This window comes from Carcharhinus amblyrhynchos, chromosome 13 (genome assembly GCF_965287045.1).
Source record: "Carcharhinus amblyrhynchos chromosome 13, sCarAmb.v2.hapA, whole genome shotgun sequence".
NCBI lineage: Eukaryota > Metazoa > Chordata > Chondrichthyes > Carcharhiniformes > Carcharhinidae > Carcharhinus > Carcharhinus amblyrhynchos.
The window spans coordinates 66,636,821-66,661,212 of NC_137336.1; the positions used below are offsets into that span (position 1 = coordinate 66,636,821).

The window sequence follows — 24,392 nt, forward strand, 5'->3', positions numbered from 1 at the left end:
CCATTTACAGTATAAGTCTCCTTATTTAAGGAAGGATGTAAATATACTAGAAGCAGTTCAGGCTTACACTTGGAATGGACACATTTTCTTATGAGGAAACATTGGACAGGTAGAGTAATGTTGATTTATTCATTAGTCACAAGTAGGCTTACATTAACACTACAATGAAGTTACAATCCCCTTGTTGCCATCTCTGGCATCTGTTTGGGTACATGGTGAGAGAATTTAGCATAGCCAATCCACCTAACTAAGCCAGGCTTTTATCTACTGCTGTTTAGAAGAATAAGAGATGACTTGATTGAAACTTTTATGATGCTGAGGGGTATTGACAGGGTGAATGTGAAAAGGATATTTGCTTTTGTAGGATAATCTAAAATTAGGTGTCACTGTTAAAAATAAGGATCACCTATCTTAGATGGAGGGGAGGAGAATATTTTTCTCTCAAAGGGGATCTTTGGAATTCACTTCTTCAAAAGGGAGTGGAAGGCAAAGGTAGTTAGATTTTTCATAAACAAGGGGATGAAAAGTTATTGGGATATGAGGAAGGTTACAATCAGGTCAGCTATGATCTCATTGAATGATGGAGCAAACCTGAGGGTCCAAATGGCCACTTTTCTAATTGGCATGTTAATGAAAGAACCAGGACAACTGGTCACCATTTCATCGTCATCATTTCAATGGCATGGTTGATTTGCTTTTCATCTACTACCTTCTATACCTTGTTCAATTCGCCGTTATTCATGTGTGAACAGTAAAAGAACATGCAATTTATGTGATTGTGAAGGATTGTAGCATCTCACCTCACCTTGTGCCCTCATGTACACCCAAGTTATAAGACCATAGGATATAGGAGCAGAATTAGGCCATTAGGTCCATCGAGTCTGCCCCAATCATGGCTGGTATGATTCACATCCCCATTCTCCTGCCTTCTCCCCATAATCCTTGATCCCCTTATTGATCAAGAACCTATCTATCTCTGTTTTAAAGGCACTCACTGGCTTGGCCTCCACAGCCATCTGTGGCTATGAGTTCCACAGATTCACCACCCTCTGACTGAAGAAATTCATCCTCATCTCTGCTTTAAAGGAGTGTCCCTTCACTCTGAGGTTGTGTCCTCAAGTTCTAGTCTCTCCCACTAAAGGAAACATCTTCTCCATGTTCACTTTATCTAAGCCACTCAGAATTCTGTAAGTTTCAATTAGATCCCCCTTCATCCTTCTAAGCTCCTTTGAGTATAGACCCAGATTCGTCAAGTGACAAACCCCTTCATTCCTGGGATCATTCTTGTGAATCTCCTTTGGACCCCCTCCAAGGCCATCACATCCTTCCTAGGAATTGGGACCAAAATTGCTCACAATATTCTAAATGGCGTCCGACCAGATCCTTATACAGCCTCAGCAGTACATCATTGCTCTTGTATTCTAGCCCTCTAGAAATTATTGCTAACATTGAATTTGCCTTCCTAACTGCCAACTGAACTGCATGTTAACCTTAAGAGAGTCCTGAACCAGGACTCCCAAGTCCTTTGTGCCTCAGATTTCTGAAGCTCTTCCCCATTTAGAAAATAGTCAACACCTCTATTCTTCCTACCAAAGTTTTTAATCTCACATTTTCCCATCTGCCATGCCTTTGCCCACTCTCCCGGCCTGCCCAAGTAATTATGCAGTCTCCCACTTCCTCAACACTATCTGTCCCTCTATATATTTTTGTATCATCCGCAAATTTAGTAACCATGCCTTCAGTTCCATCTTCCAGATCAATAATGTATGGAGTGAAAAGTTTGATCCCAACACTGACCCCTTTGGAACACCACTAATCATTGGCTGCCATCCTGAAAATGACCCCTTTATCCCCATCCTCTGTCTTCTGTCTGTCAGCCAATCTTTCATCCATGTTAGTAACTTATCTCTAAAAGCTCTGGATCTTAGCTTATTTAGCAGCCCCTATAAGGCACCTTGTCAAAGGCTTTCTGGAAATCCAAATAAATCCATTTGTTCTCCTTTGTCTAACTTCTTTGTTACTTCCTCAGGAATTCTAACAGATTTGTCAGACGTGACTTCCTTTTGACAAAGCTATGCCGACTCAGCCTATTTTATCATGCATTTCTAAGTACTCTGCAATTTCATCCTTAATAATGGACTTCAAGATGTTACCCTCGATGGAGATCAGGTTAACTGGCTGATAATTTCCTATCTTCTTCCTCCCTCCCTTCTTAAACAGGGGTGTTATATTAGTCTTTCTCTAGTCCTTTTGGATCTTCCCTGACTCCAGTGATTCCTGAAAGATCACCAAGAATGCCTCCACAATCTCCTCAGCTACCTCCTTCATAACCCTGGGTGTAGTCCATCTGGTTGAGGTGTTTTATCCAACTTTAGATCTTTCAGCTTCCCTAGCACCTTCTCCTTAGCGATGGCCACTACATTTACCACCGCCCCCGACTCTCTTGAAGTTCTGGCATGTTACTGGATGTTTTCCATCGTGAAGACTGATACAAAGTATCCATTCAGTTTCTCTGATTTCTTTGTCCCTCATAACTACTTCTCCAGTCACATTTTGCAGTGGTCCAAAGTCTATCCTTGCCTCTCTCTTACCTTCAACATATCAAAAAAACTCTTGCTTTTTTTTATATTACTAGCTAGCTTACCCTCATATTTCATGGCAGCACAGTGGTTAGCACTGCAGCCTCACAGTGCCAAGGAACCAGGTTCAATTCTGGCCTCGGGTCTATGTGGAGTTTGCACGTTCTCCCATGTCTGTGTGGGTTTCCTCTGGATGCTCTGGTTTGCCCCCACATCCAAAGATGTGTGGGTTAAGTTTATTGGCCTTGCTAAATTGACCCTAGTGTCAGGGGGATTAGCAGGGTAAATGAGTGAGGTCATGTACGGGAATAGGGTCTGGAAAGGATTGTGGTCGGTACAGACTCGATGGGCCAAATAGCATTCTTCTGTACTGTAGGGATTCTATGATTCATCTTCGCCCCCCTTTTTTTATGTTGTCCTCTGCTTGCCTTTAAAGGTTTCCCATTATTCCTCACCTCATGGTATGCTCTTTGCTTTTTTGATATCCCTGACTTCCCTTGTCAGACATGTTTGTCTCATCCTCCCCTTAACATGCTTCCTCTTCCTTGGATAAATTTATATTGTGTCTTCGGAATTATCCTCCAAAACACCTGCTACTGCTGTCCCACAGTTTGTCCTGCTAGGCTCCCTTTACAATCAAATCTGGCCAGCCCCTCACTGGCTGCTAAATAGCATTCAGAATGCAGATTTTTTTTCCTTTGCTAACACGAAATGCTGAAACAAATTGTAGTCCATCTACCAGTCCAAGCTGAGATCACCTACTCAACCTAGAACCACAAATTGACCCTGGGACTTTCATAGTCTGTGTGACTCAAGATGGACGCTTCCTCTCAGTGATTTTGGCTTGATAACAGAAACTTGCTAACAGAAATTTTACAGTCAACAATATGCTTTTGGATGCTTTTTTTGGTTGGGGAATAAAAGGTGTACTTTTATCAGCTGAGATCAATCATGAAAACCATTATTTCCTACTATTGTTAACCTTACTCTATGCTACTGCTGCAAAATATTCTTTGGTTGGGACTTCTAGCGGCAGGAAGTAATTAAAAAAATAAAGTTATGGTTGTGGTTTAAATCGTAATGAAGATGTTGTAAACTGTGGGCCATAAGAACCAGGAGGAGGAAATGGGGAGGAGGACAGGAAGGAACTACAAATCCCACAAGACACTGCGGTGCAGTGCGCGCAAGGCAGGTAGGGAGCGGCGTGGTAGAACCAATCGAAGAAGGTTTCAGTCGGGGGTGCAGCCACTGGTCGGTCCAATGGAGGGCGGCGGTGCTGTTGCCGACGTCAGAGGGAGAGGGCGAGCGATCCATGTGAGGTTGGCGGCCATGCGAGCCGGTGCCTGACGTCAGCGGGAAGCAGAGGAGTGAAGGGGAAAAGGCGGATTTGAGGAAAGCGGCGGAGCCGGGTCCCCGGGGGAGACCGCGCGCCGTGCTGTGTGTGAGCGCGCCCGGAGAACGAGCGGGTGCGTGTGTGTGTGTGTCCGTGTCCGTGCTTCTCTCACTCACTCGCCGTCTCTCTCTCTCTCTCTCTGTGTCTCTGCCTCTTCCCCCGCCGAGAGCAGCAGTAGCACAACGAGAAGAAAATGGCCGACGACCCGACCGCAGCCGACAGGAACGTGGAGATCTGGAAGATCAAGAAGCTCATCAAGAGCCTGGAGGCCGCCCGAGGGTGAGTAAACATTCTCCCCACTCCCCACCTCCACTCCCATTCCGAAACGCTGCACCCCCACCCCCCCATCCTCTCTGACCGAGAGGAGGAAGCGTGGACCCGGCACAGGCAGGGAGGGCCTTACAATCATCTCGAGCTTTAAAATGGGTCGGGGGGAGGAGGACGACCACCTCTTGGCAATTTAATTCTAGACCCAACTGTAACTCTTAATGAACATTTTTTTAATATCTGAATTTCAATATTTCATTTGTAATCTCTGTAATGGTGTGCTTAAACGATCAAAGTTGAAGTCTTATACAGTCTAGTTAACCCACATGTGTGTGCCTGAATACTTCCTTACGAATAAAGTGTTTGCATGCATCTGTCTACGTACACATGTGCAATTATTCGTATGTGGGCTTCAAACTGAGTTTGGGAGGAAAATCGGAAAATGTTCATTACGATGTTAGGAAAGGTGGAGAGAATCATTCCTCCTATAAAATATTCCTGCGTTGTAATTGGAATAGCCTGTAACTGTATTTGAGAAGGTGGTAGGTTGTCTTTAATTACTTGAAGACAGGACAAGGTGACAGGCCTAGTCTTTTTTTACAAAGGAGATGATTTGGAACATTCGTCATGGCTCACTATCAACAGCTCCAGTGACGGACTGCCTGTTGGCCATAGAGGCGGTTATCACATGTCTGAGGATGGTATTATAACTGCTGCATTGCAATTTTTTTGCAATAAAATGCCTGTGAAATAGTGTGGACTTGGTTGATTGCTGATGGAATTTTACCTTGTTTGTTTCTGGGTAATATAGTTTTTCTGTGTTAGTGTATCTGTTATAACTGTTCAGTGTTTGGTTATTTAAAACAATGGAACTAACCAACAGACAAAATGCAGTCCAGTAATCACTCCTATGCTGTAAGAGCTTATGTTGTTTCTTATAAGCTATTGCATTATATTCTTTCATGTATCAAGTGAATGAGGCACGTAGATGTAGAAGTCTGGTCAGATCAATGTGGTACAAGTGCCAGTTGATTTGAAACAGGGCTGCACTATTGGGTGAAGATAGGAACAGGCAGATAAGATTCTCTGTAAACTCAGAGTTTGTGTTCGTTTCATTTGCACATTGGTCAGCACTGCTGCCTCGTGGCACCAGGAACCCAGGTTCATTTCCAGTCTTGGGTGACTGTGGAGTTTGCATGTTCCCCCTGTGTCTGTCAGGGTTTCCTCTGGGTCAGTTTCCCCTGACAATCCAAAGATGGTAACAAGCCTCTCAACACCAGGTTGCATATTGACATAGACATCAAGTTTCTAGAAAGATCTTTAACCTGGTGTTGTGAGACTTCTTACTGTTTACCCCAGTCCAATGCCGGCATCTCCACACCAATCCAAAGATGTGCAGGGTAGGTAGATTGGACATGCTAAAAAGTGTCCCAGGACGTGTAGGTGAGGGAGAATTAGTGGAGTAAATGCATAGGGTTATGGGGATAGGGTGGGCCTGGGTATGATGCTCTGTTGGAGAGTCAGTACAGTCTCCATGGGCCAAATGGCCACTGCTTGCACTGTAGGGATTCTGAGTGACCATGGTTAAGTTAAGTGTTTGTACAGATTCAGTTGTTTTGTGGAAGGAATTGGGTTTTGGATCTCTTGTCAGAAACTGAAATCAGTGTAGGCTTAAATTAGACACGTTTTGGGATAAATTAGACATTAATGCAGAATTAACTAAATGTGCCATGGGGCCAATACCATTGCATTCCCTTTTTACCAAGGCATCATGTGTAACAAGTGTATCCTGCATCCACATTGTTACCAGTTAGAATACCCAATAACGCAAAATTGCCCTGTTGTCTGTTGGACAGCAGTCAGACCTGTGATCACTCTGGATATTAACCAAGTTTGAGGGACAAAATAAATTGTGCAGTTCAATTTAAAAGCCTTTGGAAAACTGATTTGCATTTATGTAGGTTTTTTTGACACCCCAAAGCACTTCAAAGCCAATCAGCTACTTTAGTAGTCCCAGTTCTAAAGATATACTGCTACTAATTTGCATACATCAAAATCTCTCAACCTGCAATGAGGTAAATGGTTTCATAATATTGGTTGAGAGATGATAAATTAGTGTTATCAGAAAAAATTTGACACAACGCAGTGATCTTTTGAATGGCAGACAGGCTCAAGTGGCTGAATGGCCTACTTCTATTACTTTCTTAATTCCAGAACTGACTATACATTTTTTACATCATATATCAACTTTTCATTTATAGCCTCTGCTGTAATGGTGCTTTTGAACTAATATTTAAGCAAAGTTTAAGATCTCTGACACTGTGATTATTTGGACAACTCGTGAAAGGCTTCTGTGGAAAAACTAGGTTTAAGGGGCAATTTAAAGGATTACTGACAAGTAGAGTTGAGGGCCCCAGGCAGTTGAATGCTAATCTTGAGCAATGAGAAATCAGTTGCACGAGAGAATAGAATTGAAGAGAACAGTTTGAGAGCTGGTTTATGGGATTAGAATAGATGGGAAGGTATGAGGCCATGGAAGGATTTGAATACAAAGGTGGTCTTTTAAAAGAAGAATAGTACACTCTTGATATTGTATAGAAGCATCAGACTAGATTAGATGTTGAAGTCTCTGAAGTAATTTTGCAATGGCACCCATCTCAGAATCTGACAGTGCAAAAGGAGGCAATTCAGCCCATCAAGTCTGCACTGACCACAATCCCACTCAGGCCCTACCTGCATAACCTCATGCATTTAACGGTGCTAGTCTCCCTGACACTAAGGGGCAATTTAGCACGGCTAATCAACCTAGCAAGCTTATCTTTGGACTATGTTGGATGTTGCGGTGTTGCAGCTGATTTGAGGATGGTGCCTACAACTGAAGTGACTATTTTCTCAAATTTATAAATAAGATGGAAATATCCATCTGAGAAAACAAGATCTTTGCACTTGATCTGTATATCAGGATTCAGTAAGATCAATGTAAGCTGCTGTTGTATTCTAATCAGATTGTTGTGGTTTCCTTGCAGAGATCAACTGGACAACATATATAACGGGGTTTATAGGCTAAAGTGAGTTTTGAAATCCTAGCGTCTAGTAGATATGGGCACAATTGGATTTGAGCAAACCTTTGAGTTTACAATGGGAATGCACAAGAAGACATAATTCCCATTAAAATTTAATACTTGAACTGCATGTTCTCTCCTTAGCTAGTGATTCAACCATGAACCATCCTACTCTTCTCGACTGACTTTCATTTGCACATACTTCACAGTGGAACAGGAGCCCTGCCTGGTTTATCTTCCTGTCTGCAATGACTTCGATCAGATAAGTGGGTGTTGATTAGGAATTGAACTGGGAACCCTTTGGTCTGTGTATTCTTGTGATGCATTATGTTTAACTTGTGTGCTTGGGGTGGGGGGGAGGGGGGTCCTTCGTTTGGGATGATAAATCCCGTGAGCTTCTGTCATTACTACAGATAGCATGGTTTTCTATGCACACTGGGATTCCTTTCTTGCTTAAAAATATGCTGAGCAAAGTAATACCCTAATTTGCCCCACAAGTGCTTTCATAATTTCTGCTGCAAAACTTCTCTCGTAGGTTTAACAGATCTAGGGGTTATGAGAAGTTGACCATCACTGTATCCTATCCTGTGTGGAGTATGGGGATTACATGGAGTAACAATCAATAAGACAAATATAATGTAAGAGCTGGTAGCATGTAACCAAATCATCAACGTACAAGTTGGAGGAAGTAAACTGTATTATGGGATCTGTTTGAGGGCTTGAGCGCTTCTGGTCAGTAGTACATTGGAGATGTTTTCAGAGAAGCGAGCAGCAATTGATTTCTGTCCATGCCGGAATTTTGAGGGAGAGTTTATTTTAAAAATGGAGCTTCTCAACCTTGGAAGGAAGGTGACCTTGTTTATGTACAGATACATGCTGTTCAACTCAACTTGTTAATGTTGGAGTTTATAATTCACTAAAACTTTTTCCCTGATAATTAACAATTTCCATCATCTTGTCAGCAGAATTATATTGACCAGAGAAGACAAAAAGAACTCTGATCAGTAAGAGCAGTTTCTTTATCTTTTTGTAAGGAAGTTGAGCAAATGGATTGGATAAGATAGAGATGTGAAAGAATAGAAAAGCAGATTCAAATGAAGGCTGCTTAATTGTCATCTAGAGGGCTCGAGATATCATACACGAATTGCAAAGTTAGCATGCAAGTACAACAGGTAACGAGGGAGGCATTGGATGCTGGCCTTTATTGCAAAAGGGATAGAGTAGAAAAGTCGGGAAATCTTATTAGAGCTGTGCTGGACTTGGTGAAATTACATCGAGAGTGTTGTGTACAGTTTGATCTCCCTCATTAAGGAGGGACATGCTTGCATTGGAAGCAGTTCAAGGAAGGTTTGGTAGACTGGGATAAAGGACATGTATTATGAGAACATGCATTTGAATTTTGAAGAATCATAGAATCCCTACAGTACACACAGGCCATTTGAATGATCTTAGCTAAGCCAAGGTGAAAGGAGATGATATTATTGAGACACATCATATTCTCAGTGGTTTGACAGGGTCGATACTATGAGAATGTTTTTTCCTGTGGGGGAAGCCTAGAACTGGGGACACGGTGGGAGTCTCATTGGGTGGAGAAGCGGTGGCTGGATCAAGAATATGTTCAAGGCTGAGATGAACAAATTTCTGATAGATGTGGGGATGGACAGGAATGTGGAGTTAAAGCCGCTCTTGCATCAATCAAGAAGGGTCAGGTGGCCAATTTGTCACGTAAACCTTGGAATTGGCATAGGTACAAATAGTGAGTGACAGCAGACCTATTTAGATGTAGGGACTTTGCAGCCAATTAAAATCCTTGCCCCTTTCTGATACTCAAGTGCATTTTGTTTTCAGAAGTGAAATTCAGCACTGTTTACTCGCTTTGCCTGTTAATTTTGTGGATTTCTAAGATTTTCTAGTTGATAACCCACTTCCATTTCTCTACTGTGATGTTAGTCAGGAAAGAAAAATAGTGACTTCTTGTGCTTGTCCTCCTGTCTGTAATCCTCTTCCCAAATCTCCCTTAAAGGCATAACCCTGATTTAGTTGTAACAGGCTCACCTCTAAGGTGATTGTAAGTTCATAATCTCACCCTTGGACCTGGGAATGACTATTGTTAGAGATGCCTTCTTGCTGATTATGTTAAACGTGGCCCTGCTAGCCCCATTAAGTGGATGTGAAAGGTCCCATGGCACTATTAGAAAAAGAACATTACTTCAAGTATCCAATATTTATCCATAGTCAACTTGATGTCTAAAAAATGATTTGGTCATCAATCTTATTACTGTTTGTATATGCAAATTACTTGCTGCATTTTCTTGTAATGCCAACTATAAAGTGTTTTAATTTGTTGTGATGTGCTTTGGGACAATGCAGAGGGCTCTATATAACTGCTAGTTCTTTGTGGGGCAGGATGTGTGTTTGCCTGTCAGCAGCACAGCAAAAATGGGGGCACCATGTGATGTGGAGATGCTGGCATTGGACTGAGGTAAACAGTAAGAAGTCTCATAAGACCAGGTTAAAGTCCAACAGGTTTATTTGGTAGCACACGCCACAAACTTTCAGTGCTGCTCCTTCATCAGGTAAGTGGGAATTCTGTTCACAAACAGGGCATATAAAATAATGGTAGAAATGTGAGTCTTTACAGGTAATCAAGCCTTCAAGGTTCAGACAGTGTGAGTGGAGAGAGGGTTAGCTGTGTGAGACAGGAATACAGATGTTGCTCTGTATTGTGTAATCTAATTGTACAGTGATTTGGAATACTGAAGTATTCTTTCACTGGCTCCTGCATCATTGTATTTCATTCACAGATGTGAAGCTGTGGACTTGGTAGCTTTAGCTGAGCCTTGCTGAAATTAGTAATTGAAGCTGTTGCTGATCTCATCGGGTTAGTTTCCTCCTGTTGTCCAGACTGAGTGAAAAGCCATGTGACTTTTATGAAGTAATGCTCGCAACACCTCCAGCAAGATCTTTGAATTGCTTCTGTTGCTACGTAGAATCTAATTGAATTGGATTCAAGAAATCTCATCTAATCCTATGTGCGTTGGCTCTTCAACACTCATAGATTGAATACATGCCTGCAGCTGCTTTCACTGTAGATTTACCTGTACTCATCCCAGAGCTGTGGGTGAAGTTGAACTGTGTTGAATGCTTTAGTTGGCAGAAGTATGTGGGAGGGGGTAAGCTTATTGATGTTTCCCAGGATTCTGGGAGTCATCATACAAGTAACTGTCTTCTGAAAAGAGTGCAATCATTGCTTGATAAGAGCAGTTCTTTGACTGTTTGGTTCTCATCCCCAGGATTGCCCTGGCTTGCTCCTTGGCTTTGTTCGTGTTGCTTCATATTGAGTTTCCGGATGGCAACTTAAAAATCTATCCTGCCACGCTTTTAAGCTCCTTTTTCTAACAAACTTGCTGATGTTGTCATGTTTCCTTTCCCTTTCTTAATATTCTTCACGTATACAACATTGCATCATAAATTGGATCTGTTTTTCTTGCGCTGAGTGAATGGGTAAAGTGTAGGTTTCCTTTTGGCTTTCTCCCTGGGCATTCTTGTCTAATGCACTTTCCAATACTATATGGCATTGTCATAAATCCTGCTTCCTGGAGGACAAATTTCCATGATTTAAATGGGTATGATAGTTAGGGAGGTGCTTACATGTGCAGTGATCTGTGCTTTTTGAACATGATGTGATATTTTGGCAACACAAGTGAGCCAAACAAAGTTTGTTGTGACTATAGGATTTTTAGAATGTGAGGAGTGGAACAGGATATTCAGCTATGTTCTTATTGGGGTGACGTAACCAGTTGGTGAAAGTTGTTTCTGCTTCATCAGCTTTAGTTGAGGGAAGAATTATTTCCTCTTGCCGATACCAACATTGCTCTTTTCCCTGGAGACTTCTTTCCAGTTGAGGTGTGGAACCATGAAAGGAGCAGGATGGTGCAAAATACAGAAGAGTACCCTCTCCACCCAAACTTCTGTACAGTAATTTGTTTGGCATTTCAAATGCCCAAACAATGCAGCCTCAAAACCAAGTGCACTCCTCTTGCTTTAATGAGGTATCCATTCAATATTGTCCTTTTGCCATTCTCCCTACATTTGAGTGCTTCTGAATACAAATTTCTGTATTGTTCTATGGTGCTTGAGCTTTGAGCATTACTTAAAGCTTGTAATTGGAAAATTTATTTTGGCTTAAGGTATTTTGTTTCAGTGTGAAGTCTCATCACAGTCTTCAGTGGGCCAATGGTTGCTCACCTAATTTTTCTTGCAGAAACCTGGTTTATTCATAAGCTTCAAAAAATTGTTTTTGTGCCACCGGTCCCCTTATTGCTCATGGTCCAGTTGTGGAGCTGCTGCTCACTGTCTTTAATCCTCGGTGAATAGTGAAGTGTCTTTACTGCGCTGTCTATTCACTGTTCTGTGGACCAATGGTTGCATATCTCTTTTCTTTCCCACTTGCATTTATTGGCGATGAGCTAGTTACATTTTTAAATGACTTGCACAACTGGTGAAAGGATGCATGTGTTGGGCCATTTTCATGTTGTTAGGATGGTGGGATCCTGCTTTGGGGGCCGAGATAGATGAGATTGCAGTTAAGTTTGTCCTTCCAGAGCAATCATTCCATTAGGACAGAATGGTGGTACAGGGGTTCGCACTTGTGCATCATCGTGCCAGGGACCCAAGTCTGCTTCTGGCCTTTGGTGACTGTTTGCATGTTCCCCTCGCATGTGTTTCCTTCGAGTGCTCCAGTTTCTTCCCACAATCCAAAGATGTGCAGATTTGATGGATTAGCCATGCTAAATGGCTTTTAGTGTGCAAAGATGTGTGGGTTAAGGGGATTAGTGGGGTAAAGACATAGGGTTGCAAGGATAGGGCCTGGGTAGGATGCTGTGTCGGAGAGGTGGTGCTGACTCGACGTACCAAATGGCCGCCTGCATTGTGGGATTCTATAGTTCCTCTGTCCCTTAATAATTTCATCAGGTCTCTTGAGTAACTCAAAGTTTAAAAAAAATCCCCTGATGCCCAATTCTACACTCCATCCATACACAAGCATGTTACAACACTAGATAGTTAGTTATTAAGAAAAACAAATCAAGAACTTGCTTTCGTACATGGATCTTGACTAATTAAAGTACAGAAAGTGCCACTCAACATGTCTGAAACAGTTATCTAATTAGTCCACTTTTCTCTTTCCTCATAGCCTTGAATTCCTTTCCTTATCAAGTATAAACCCAGTTCTCAGTTGAAAATTAGTGTTGAATCCCCCCTTTTCTCCTCCTTTAACAAAGGGGAACAGTTGTAGCACAGTACAGATTGGAGTTAATCTTTCCTTTGTTCTTGAAACTCCATACTACAAGTGATGTTCTTGACCTCAGCTGCACATATTTGCCTGGGTTCTGTTTTTTAAAAACAAAGATCAGATATTGAGAATAGCTGTCTGTCAAACTTCAAAATGTTGACTTTAATAGATGGTAACCTGCTTGCCCTACATCAGAAATTCATGGGCTAAAACTCCCCTTGAGATTTTGAGCACGCAATCCAGGCTGATATTGGAGCAATATTGCTTCACTGTTGAAGGTACGTTTTAGAATTAGATGCTAAATTACAGTACACACTCTTGTCTCTGTCCACATTAACCAGTGATGCTCCAATGAAAAGTGAGAATTTTTCTCCAGTGTCTTGGCCAAAATTTGTCCGTCATATAATAGTCCCAAAAACTAAGCCCAAGTCTCATGTTTTATTGGTCATTTTCTCTTGGCTGTGTGGGGGATAGAGCTGTGTATAGATTGGCTGCTATGTTTATTTTATGCTGATTGCAATCCAAAAACAATTCTTTGGCTATGGTGAATTTTAACTTGACATGTGAATGTGAAAGGCACCATATAAACACCAATTTTGAAAACAGACTTAAGCTTGTAGTTTATATAAAACACACAGGTGGGATTCTATTTTTGGTGCTATATGTTGCCAGCCGCAGGCTCCATGTAGACTAATCCTTTTGACTTGAGCAATAATTGTATACAGGGATTCACTTCCTAGAACTTTGAAGGGCATTAGTGTATGTTTGTGCATTGTAAGGCAGCAAATTTGAATTACTGTCCACAGCTTAAATCTGCTTGTTCCTTAATTCAGATTACAAATATCCATGTCTGCTTCCGCATGTAGGTGCGATTTTAAGTTGTGAAACAGTGGTAAACTTGATTGGTTGAGAGTTGACGGTTGTCCTAAAAATACAGTAAAGTCTATCCCTTAGGATTCAACTGTCTCTCAATGTCTGAGAAGCATTTTTCCCCAATTTTCCCCTCCTTTTCTTTGCTAGTGGCATGTTGCCTTGTACCTTCCATAAATTGTTATTCATGTGGAAGACGGAAGTTAATTTTGGTGTCTGCACTTCTAGGGCATCCCTGGTACACATTTTTATTGTCTTGGCTGAGAAAAGGAACCTGGTCTGTGTGGTTCAGTGTTTAGTACTGTCTGAAGCCTTGGTTAACCTTGGAATGTATTTCATTATGCATACTGGTTTGGTTGCTGTTAATGAGCAGCTTCTGAATCTTCATAATATCTCACAATTTGTATGCTTATTCCAACATAAAAATCCCAAACCTTTAATTATGAGACTTGGATCCTCTGATTTCTATACCATCTCACATGACTTGTTTACTTTTCCTTCTAGCAATATTCACAAGAATTGCAGTTGTCTTCTATTTCCTCTTCCAGTACACTCATTAATGCAATGAACTATTTAGATATGGCTTGAGTCCACCCTCCAAAGTAATCTTGTAGATTAATGCTGCTTTATTATTTTTGAATTGTGAAATTCCCTTTTGCTTTATTTATGTTACATAGGTGTCCCAGGAGCTTTCTGCGCCATATAATAAGTTGATAGTTGATCTTATGCAACCATTTCACTTTCCTGGCTGATCTCCATATTCCTCTCCATCAATCTCCATTTTGAACATGCTCATCAACTGAGTATCTGCGGTCTTTGAGTAGAGATTGCCAGATCTACAAACTTCTGAGCAAAGACATTTGTCCTCTTAGTCCTAAGTGGCTGACCCCCTTATCCTGGGATGATGCCCCTCTTTCTCAACCTCCCAGCCAGAGGAAGATATCTTGTCAGCATTGATCCAGTCGAGTTCTCGGCTCTCATTTCTCTGAAACTTAGAGTTTAGGCCTGTTCTACTCCATCTCTCTCCATCGAGTAGCTCTTTCATCCAAACCATCAATTTAGTGAATCACCCTTGCAATCTTTCCAAGACAAGTACATCCTTTTTTCAGGATGGGGACCAAATTATTACAGGTGTAGTTTCACCAAGGCTAAGACTGCCTTCCTCTTAAATGGCCCTGTTCCATTAAAGGCCAATATACTATTATGATAGTAATTATTTGCTGGACCAATGTTAACTTTGTGATCCCTCTGAATAGCAATATTTATTAATAATTTTTTTAAAATCCTCTGACTTCCTGGCGTATCATTGATTTGAGGGGCCTGTGAACTACTCCCAGCATTTAAACTGATACTGGACTGATCCTTTCTCATGACTTGTTTTAATCTGATCCTTTTTCGTAAATCATCCTTACTCCACTCCCTTTTGCAATTTGTCTTTTTTCTAAATTTAAACCTGGAAATGTTCAGTCTCCAACCTTAGCACCCTATAACCACATCTTAGTAACGGCTACTAAATCGTCATTTATTTCAATTTGTGCCATTAAATTATCCATCTTGTTACAGATCTTTTGTGCATTCACAGTGCACTATAGTTTTAATGTTTTACCCCCTTATTTACTGGGCACATAGTACACAGTACTGCAAAATGTACTTAAATGTGTTTGTGCTCAATAATCTTTGATCTCATTAGTTGCAGTGTGATGGTTGGACCAGGAATCAAAACCTGTACTTGTACTGCTGAGCGTTTTGCCACTGTACGAATATTTTCATGTTCAACCTCGACAAGTGCACATTGTTCCTGGATGAGCTTGACACTGAGGTTGAAACCATTCAATGAGCTGCCTCTGTTGCTTCCCTTCCTCTAACCTACCAAGCCAAACCTTCCCTAAGCTTCACCTCCCAAGGCCTGTACTTGCATCTTTGATTTCTTTATCTCCCCTCCTTTCTGAGTTAATATTGTCCACAAGACCCATCTTCAGTTCCCTATTCCTGCTGCTGACCAATTTCTATTCCAGGCTGATGTTATTAATGATTCTCTTTATTCAGGTACTGTCCTTTACTCCTTTAAAAATATGCAGTCATCAACCCTTACATTAAAACAATTCTTACCTGTCTGTCCATGAAGTATCAGCATCCAATTTACCTTCCTGTAACCCTTGATATACGCTATTGCTTACCAAATCATTTTTCCAATAGACCCATGCTGGAATCCTTTCAAACATGTTTCTGCCTCAGCCCCAATAAAGCAATGGTTCTTGCCAATGGCACAACTGGATTTATTCAGCGACTGTGGCAAGGGTAACCTATTCCTCCTTGTGCGTCTCAACCCGGATGTTGTCTTTGACATGGTTAAATGACCACCTTCCTCCAACATCTCTCCACTGTTGTGCAGTTAAGTGGTTCCGTTCTTATTTATATAAGGGCGGCATAGTAGCACAGTGGTTAGCACTGCTGCTTCATAGCTCCCGGGTCTTGGGTTCGATTCCCGGCTCAGGTCACTGTCTCTGTGGAGTTTGCACATTCTCCTTGTATCTGCGTGGGTTTCCTCCGGGTACTCCGGTTTCCTCCCACAGTCCAAAGATGTGCGGATTAGGATGATTGGCCATACTAAAATTGCCCCTAAGTGTCTAGGGATGCGTAGGTTAGAGGGATTAGTGGATATAATACATAGGGCCTGGGTGGGATTGTGTTTGGTGAAGACTCGATGGGCTAAAGGGCCTCTCTCTGCACTGTAGGGTTCTGTGATCTTGTCCAGACTCTCCTGCAATGATTTCTCTTCTTACATCTGATGCACCCTTGGCCTCATTCTATTTCTGAACTACATGTAGTCCCTCCGTGACACCATCCAAAAAAAGTCAGATGCCGCATGTGCATGAACAGCACCGAGGTTTATCTCATACCCTCCTCCCTCAACCTCTTTGTTTGTAAATTGTCATGTTTCTTAAATTGCAACATGAGCAGAAATTTCCTTCACCTAAATAATGGGAAAACCAGAGTAATTGCCCAGAACTTTGTGAAGGCAATGGGGGTCTTGGCCGCTGGCTCTTGAGCCAGTGAGAGCCATATGTCACCTCCACTTGGTAAAGCTTGCCACATCTTGTCCCACCCTGGACATTTGACAGGAAAGTAGTGGGTCTTCCCCAAGATGAAGGACTCAAGTCTCACCAGCTGAGAGCTACCATTCTGTCAAGGACAGGTGGTTCCTGCTGCTCGATGCCCGCTTGAGCCCCAGGATCATGGCTGGGTCCCAGGCCAGTGTGTGATGGTAGGGGACCTGAGGAGGTGGGTCAACAGCAAGGATTGGGGACTGGCACTCAGCTGTTTCCTGCCCCCTTCCTGATGCTGGATCCCTTGATCAGTCATTCAACACCCTTGAACAAACCATCCCCTGGGAGCCAGCAAGCAACTTTACATGGGATTGCCTGTCGTACACATTTCATGACAAGCCCCTTGCCTGCTACTTCCCACTAAGTCCTTGCTCATCTGCAGAGGTGCAGGCCTTGTTTCATGGTAGATGCTGCAAGTGCAGCATATGAATGGGCTTGCATGTCTCGTGTTGAAAAACATCTAACAAAAATTTAAAGGAAACATTTGATCTTGTCACCAACTCTGTTCACTAACAGTGACTCATCCTTCTGCCGGCGACAGTCCGAGTCTGAACCTCCCTCATATCCCTTAGGCTGTCCCTTGGGATTGAGGATGATTGGTTTCCACTCAGTTTTGATGGATTCTGAGATGGCTGATCAGTTGATTGTGTGATCTGCAGACTCTGCCAGTATGTGCTCAAAGGTCAGGTGTTGGAGATTTGTGCACTGTCCATCACCTCTTCATATTCCTGACAAAGTCTCTGTTTAGTGAACCTTTGCTATGTTGGTTGGTTATAAATTAGGTCTCTAGGCTGGTATATTTGAAATAATCCCTAAAATTTTCTGCTCTCCTGGAAGTTTCTTGCTGTAGCCGAGCTCTGAAATTTTCAATCATGTTTCTGGGATATCACTAAAGCCATTCAAGTTTGTCTCTGGTGTCATCAGACTCTGCTTACCTGCTGTTGAAATCCTTGTTTGTGCATTAAGACTTCACCGTTCTAATGCACTGCTATCACCTCTTGCATTGTACTCCCTGTAAACTTAGGTCATCTGAAGCCTTGCTGCCCATGTCTGAACTTGCACCAAGTCCTGTACACCACCCCTCTGCTCACTGATCTCACGGAATCCCTGTGGTGCAGAAAAAGGCCTTCAGACCCATTGAGCTTGCACCAACAAAAATCTCACCCAGGCCCTATCCCCGTACCTCACTAATTTATCCTGCTAGTCCCTCTGATGCTAAGGGGCAATTGAGCCTGGCCAGTCGAGTTACTCCACACATCTTCGGTCCCTAGTGCTGTGAGGCAGCAGTGCTAGCCATTGTGCTGCCCTACGTTGGTTCCTAGTTCAGCAAGCTTTCATCAGAATTTTCACCCCTTTTTAAAAATAGAGGGGGGCAATGGATGGATTTAATAATTTCCAGTGCCACAACCCTCAAATGTCAACACTTCTAATTTTGGCCCCTTGTGTATCCCTGATTTTGGCTGCTGTGCCTTCAGCCATAAAGCCCTTAACTCTGGATTTCACTCCCTAAACTTTGTATCCCCCTCTTCAGCCGTCATGTCTCCTTATGTGCCTTGGTATTAAAATTTCTTACATATCACTGCTATAAAGTGACTTGGGAAGTTCTATGATAAAGGTGCGATTAGTACAAGTTATTGTTCAAGGTTCACACTTCAGTGAAATCTCTTTAGCGGAAGGAAATTCTGCAGTTGAAGTACAGCCATGCAGCTTTGTGTTTCTTGTTTCAGTTCTGGCTCAGTTGGTAGTACTCTTGCATCTGAGTACCAAGATTGTAAGTTCAAGTCCCATTCTAGATATGTTCAGAGTCCTAGGCTGAAGCTTTAGTGCAGTATTGAGGGTTGTACTGTGGGAGATTGTGTTTCAGATAAGACATTAAACTGAGACTGTATGACGTTCCATGGCACCATTTCAGAAAGAGTATTATCCTCATCACCTTGACCAATATTTATCCTTCATCAACATCACAAAACCAGATCATCTAGTAATTGAGAGAGTTCCAGGGTTTTGACCCAGCGACAGTGAAGAAACGGCCATATAGTTCCAAATCAGGATGGTGTATGACTTGGAGAGAACCTGCAGATCATGCTGTTCCCAAGCCTCTTGCACTTGTTCTTCTAGGTCAGAACCCTTTCCCGAACCCTTTTGACCTTGCAAGCATAGTGACAGAACTCCTAAGAAACGTGTTCATTCTGTTAGAGTTGAACCAGAAAAAAGAAAAAAAATCAAGTAAGTACCAACATACCAAAACTGACAGTTAAGAGTTTTACTAGTTATTTTGTGCATTAAACTTGAAGGGTTGTACTATAGGCCCCCAAATAGTTGGTGGGAAATTGAGGAGCAAATATGTAAGGAGATTACAGCGCAAAAAAAAGGGTGGTAATAGTAGGAGATTTTAACTTGCCCAACGTTGACTGGGACAGCCATTGTATTAGAGTGTTGGATGGGGACAAATTTATTGTGTATTCAGTAGGAATTTCTCATTCAGTATGTAGATGGCCTGTTTAGAGAGGGGGCAAAAGTGGAAGGCCTTCAAAGGAGAAATTTTGAGAGTGCAGAGTTTGTATGTTACTGTCAGGACGAAAGGCAAAGTAAATAGGAATAAGGAACCTTGGTTCTTGAGTGAGATTGTAACACTGATTGAGAGGAAGAGAGAGTTGTATGAAATGTACAGGCAACAAGGAACAGATCAGATGCTCGCAGTATAAAAAGTGCAGGAAGCTACTTAAGAGGGAAATCAGGAGGGCTAAAAGAAGACATGAGGTTGCTTTGGCAGACAGAGTGAAGGAAAATCCAAAGAGCTTCTAAGTATGTAAGGAGCAAAAGGATAGCGAGGGATAAAATTGGTCCTGTTGAAGACCAGAGTGGTAGACTGTATATGGAACCAAAAGAGATGAGGGAGATACTAAATGGGTTTTTTGCATCCGTATTTATGGAGGAAACGGGCATGGAGTCTATGGAAATAGGGCAAACAGATGTTGTTCGTCTGTCATCACTGATGAGGACCTCGACACCATTAGTCATTTTGAAGCTGGTTGAAGTGTGTCCGAAGATGACGGATCAAGCCAATTCAGGCACGGAATGTCCTGGCACATATTGGACAGACTTATGTAGACATTGTAGTTGTTGCACTGGTGGCTCTGGACTTGTGCCGCTCGCACTTAAGTTGTGCTTCAGCAGCACACCTTGCTTCATGAGGTTGACAGCCTTTGTGGATGAGGCAGCGCCAGGTAGGGTGGTTTTGTGCCAGCGTTTCCCAGGTGGTCGTGTCAATGTCAAGTAACTTCAGGGAGGCTTTGAGTGTGTCTTCGAAACGTTTCTTCAGCCCTCCATGCGAGTGTTTTCCAGCAGAGAGTTTCCCAAAACTCTTGGGTGTGCGCTCATCTGACGTACGGATGACGTGACCTGCCCACCGGGTTTGTGCTCTCATCAGCAGTGCGTGGACTGATAGTAGACTTGCTCTGGAGAGAATTTCAGTGTCTGGCACTTTGTCTTGTCATTGGATGCGTAATGTTCTGCAAAGACAAGTCATGTGGAAATGATTGAGCTGTCTTGCATGCCTTTGATACACAGTCCACATTTCGCAGGCATACAGGAGGGTAGTGAGCACCACAGCGTTGTCGACCTTCAGTTTTGTTGCTGGGCTGATTCCTCGACGTTCCCATATAGTGGAGCGCGGTCTACCAAAAGCAGAACTTGCCTTTGCTATTCTGCAGTTAACTTCTGCATCAATAGTCATTGCTTGGGAGCGGCTGCTGCCAAGATAAATGAACTGGCCCACTGACTGTAGTTTCTGCCCTTTGATTGTGATTATGGGTTCTGTGTACGGTGCATGAGGAGCAGGCTGGTGCATGACTTCGGTCTTAATGTTGATTGTGAGTCCCAAGTTGTCACAAGCCATGGAAAATTTGTCCATACTGACTTGCATCTCTGGCTCTGAGCCAGCATACAGGGTGCAGTCATTGGCAAAGGTGAAATCTCTCAGAACAGTCTCTTTCACTTCAGTAATAGCTTGAAGTCTCCTCAGGTTGAAAAGCTTCCCATCCACCCTGTACTTGAGGCTGATTCCAGCAACGCTGTCCTGGGAGGCATCATTCAGCATGGCAGTAAACATCATGCTGAACAATGCGAGTCTGAGCACACAGCCCTGTTTGATGCCATTGGTGACTGGGAATGCCTCAGAGGATTCTCTGCCATCCAGTACTCTGGCCATCATGGAACTGGCATACCATCTGAGTGAATTTGGGGGGGGCAGCTGAACTTTGACATGATCCTCCACAGGCCTTGTCGGCTTACAGTAATGAAGGCTTTTGTGAGGTCAGCAAAGGTTGTGTAGAGCTCAATTCTGCTCCTGACACTTCTCCTGAAGTTGGCACGTAGCAAAAATCATGTCAGTAGTCCCATGACCTTTGTGGAAGCCACACTGTGACTCTGGAAGCAGGCCCAGCTCCATATGAGTGACCAGACGATTTAGCAGGACTATTGCGAGGGTTTTTCCTGTGATGGAGAGCAGCGTGATTCCTCGGTGCTTGTTGCGTACTTGCCAATTGCCCTTCCTCTTGTAGAAGTGTACAATGGAAGTATCTTTTAAGTTCCTGAGGAATGGATCCTTGCTTCCAAAAGGACTGGAACAACTCGGTGAGCTTCTGAGTGCAGGACCACCAGCTTTATAGATCTCTGCAGGTATGGCATCTGCCCCTGGGGCTTGGCCACTGGATAGCTGGCTGACAGCTTTTGTGACTTCGGCTACTACCGGTGGGTCATCCATGGCGCTGTTGATATCAACCTGGGGAATCCTGTCTATTGCCTCATTGTTAATAGATGACGGTCGGTTGAGGACGGCTTCAAAGTGTTCAGCCCATCTGCAGGATCTCAGCCTTCTCTGTAATGAGAGGGCAAACAGGTAGGGAGGTCATGGAACCTTTACAGATTAAAGGGGAGGAGGTGCTGGCTGTCTTGAGGCAAATCAGAGTGGGTAAATCCCCAGGACTGTACAGAGTATTCCCACGGACCTTGAGGGAGGCTCGTGTTGAAATTGCAGGGGCCCTGGCAGACGCATTTAAAATGTCAGTATTCATGGGGGACGATTGGCTCATGTTGTTCCATTATTTAAAAAAAGGTTCAGTAAGTTTGACGTCGGTGGTGGGCAAGTTATTGGAAGGTGTGCTAAGGGATAGGATCTACAAATATTTGAATAGACAGGGACTTATTAGGGAGAGTCAACATGGCTTTGTGTGTAGTAGGTCATGTTTGACCAATCTAAGTTTTTTGAGGAGATTACCAAGAAAGTGGATGAAGGGAAGGTGGCGGATGTTGTCTACCTGGATTCCAGCAAGGCCTTTGGCAAGGTCCCTCATGGGAGGTTAGTTAAGAAGGTTCAGTCGCTAGGTATACATGGGGAGGTAGTAAATTGGATTAGACATTGGCTTAATGGAAGAAGCCAGAGAGTGGTTGTGGAGGATTGCTTCTGAGTGGAGGCCTGTGACTAGTGTGCTGCAGGGATTGGTGTTGGGTCCATTGTTGTTTGTCATCTGTATCAATGATGTGGATGATAATATGGTAAATTGGATCAGGAAATTTGCTGATGATACAAAGGTTGGAGGTGTAGTAGACAGTGAAGAAAGTTTTCAAAGCTTGCAGAGGGATTTGGACCAACTAGAAAAATGGGCTGGCAAATGGAATTTAACACAGACAAGTGTGAGATGTTGCATTTTGGAAGGATAAATGGTAGGACACAGAGTGCAGTTGAACAGAGGGATCTGGTAATACAGGAAGAGAATTTCCTAAAAGTGGCATCACAGGTGAATAGGGTCGTAAAGAGTGCTTTTGGTACATTGGCCTTTATAAATCAGAGTATCGAGTATAAAAGTTGGAGTGTTATGGTAAGGTTGTATAAGGCATTGGTGAGGCTAAATTTAGAGTATTGTGTACAGTTTTGGTCACCTAGTTACAGGAAGGATGTAAATAAGGTTGAAAGAGTGCAGAGAAGGTTCACGAGGATGTTGCCAGGACTTGAAAAAATGGGTTACAGAGATTGAATAGGTTAGGACTTTATTCCCTGGAGTGTAGAAGAATGAGGGGAGATTTGATAATTTGTGTAAGATTTTGATGGGTTTAGATAGTGAATGCAAGCAGGCTTTTTCCACTGAGGCTAGGGAAGGGAAAAAAAAAACAGAGGGCATGGGTTAAGGATGAAAGGAGAAAAATTTGAAGGGAATATTTGGGGAGGGGGGGGGGCAGCTCCATGCAGAGACTGGTGGGAGTGTGGAATGAACTGCTGGATAAAATGGTAAATGTGGGGTCACATTTAAGAAAAACTTGGATGGATTCATGGATGAGAGGAGTATGGAGGGATATGGTCCAAGTTCAGGTCAGTGGGACTAGCCAAAAAGTGGTTTGGCACAGACAAGAAGGGCCAAGGGGCCTGTTTCTGGTCTGTAATTTTCTATGGTTCTATGGTGTAACCAGTGCCTTAGGAATCTGAAACAATCACCCTCGCATCATCTTTTCAGCCACGTTTATCATTTTTCTGTTAACTGTCATGTGTACCTCGACCACTGGCTATTAACCATGCCCCTTCAGAATGTGCTGCAATCATCCTGCGATATCCTTGACCCTCACGCCAGGGAGACAACATTATCCTGGAGTCTCATTTGCAGTCTCAGAAATGCCTGTCCATCCCCTATAAGTAGTGTTTTCTCTCACATTTTAGTCCTCCACTCTGCAGCGTAACCAACTGTAGTGCAGCAAATCTGTCTTTTGCTGCTTTCCCTTAAGAGGCCATTCCCCTCAACAGCATCATGCACTGCCTGCCTCACCCCTTGCTCTCCCTGGTGGTCACCCATTCCCTCCTTATCTGGGGAATCTTAGCCTGTGGTATGACCACCTCTTCTATATGTGCTATCCATGATATTCTCTGCCTCATGGATGCTCCACAGTATGCCTAGCTGTTCCAGCTCCAAAATGTGGGCTTCTAGGAGTTACAACTGGAGACACTTCCTGCACATATGCTGGCCCCAGATGCTGAAACTGTTCCCAACCTCCCACGTGTAGCACGAAGAGCGTACCATGGCCTGGTGTTCTCCTGTCACGACATTTCCCCTTTGGGTTAAACTTGCGCAAGATGCGATATCAGATTATATCCAATTGTTTAGGGCCTTTCTTTCCTGATCATTACCAACGAATATAATCTGTCAGGGTTATAAGCCACAAAAAAAACCCCTGAAGCCATAAATGATAAAACTATTAAATGAAAGCAAATTACTGTGGTTGCTGGAATCTGAAACCCAAAGAGAAAATGCTGGAAAATCTCATCCAAAAATCTCATTGCTTACCAATCAGCTGTTTCCCTTGTGTCATCTACCATAGCAGCAGTGCAAGACCCTTCCTAGAATTTAAAAATTAGAAAGTAGAGAGAAAAAGTAGAAAGCATCTACTTCCACTTGACTCCACATCCCTGATAGCTTCACAGCCACATTGGCTAAAGTCTCACTCTGTATGAGGGGTCTCCCACAATTCATGCGCAAGCTCACTCGTCATTAAGGTGTTTGCACAGGCTGCCATTTTACTTTCCGTTTTGTATTCTGTGCAGTGTATAAAAGCTATTCAATAAATCCGTTCTTGTTTGTTGAATGTACACGTGCAGACAGTCTTTTTGTAAAAACCCACAACCCCTAACATAATTAGGACGTTACGCTATTCCATGCTGTTGTTATGCAGTGAGTACATGTAACATTTTCCACTAACAGGATGATACCATCAGTCTAAAAAGCCTACCATACAATTGAGCAATGTCTTGGATGAATTTTGGTGCTGGTATATAGG

The 24,392-nt window shown here is 42.9% G+C and overlaps 1 protein-coding gene across 1 annotated transcript in view; it reads left to right on the forward strand.

The window, feature by feature from the left end:
- Positions 1 to 3,875: 3,875 nt before the first annotated feature.
- Positions 3,876 to 24,392, forward strand: part of LOC145351960 (eukaryotic peptide chain release factor subunit 1) — a 57,400-nt gene continuing 36,883 nt past the window's right edge. The window contains exon 1 of the mRNA XM_080201794.1: positions 3,876 to 4,251. Within this exon, the coding sequence (XP_080057920.1) occupies positions 4,166 to 4,251 (86 nt within the window). The 5' untranslated portion in view covers positions 3,876 to 4,165. The remainder of the gene's footprint in view (positions 4,252 to 24,392) is intronic.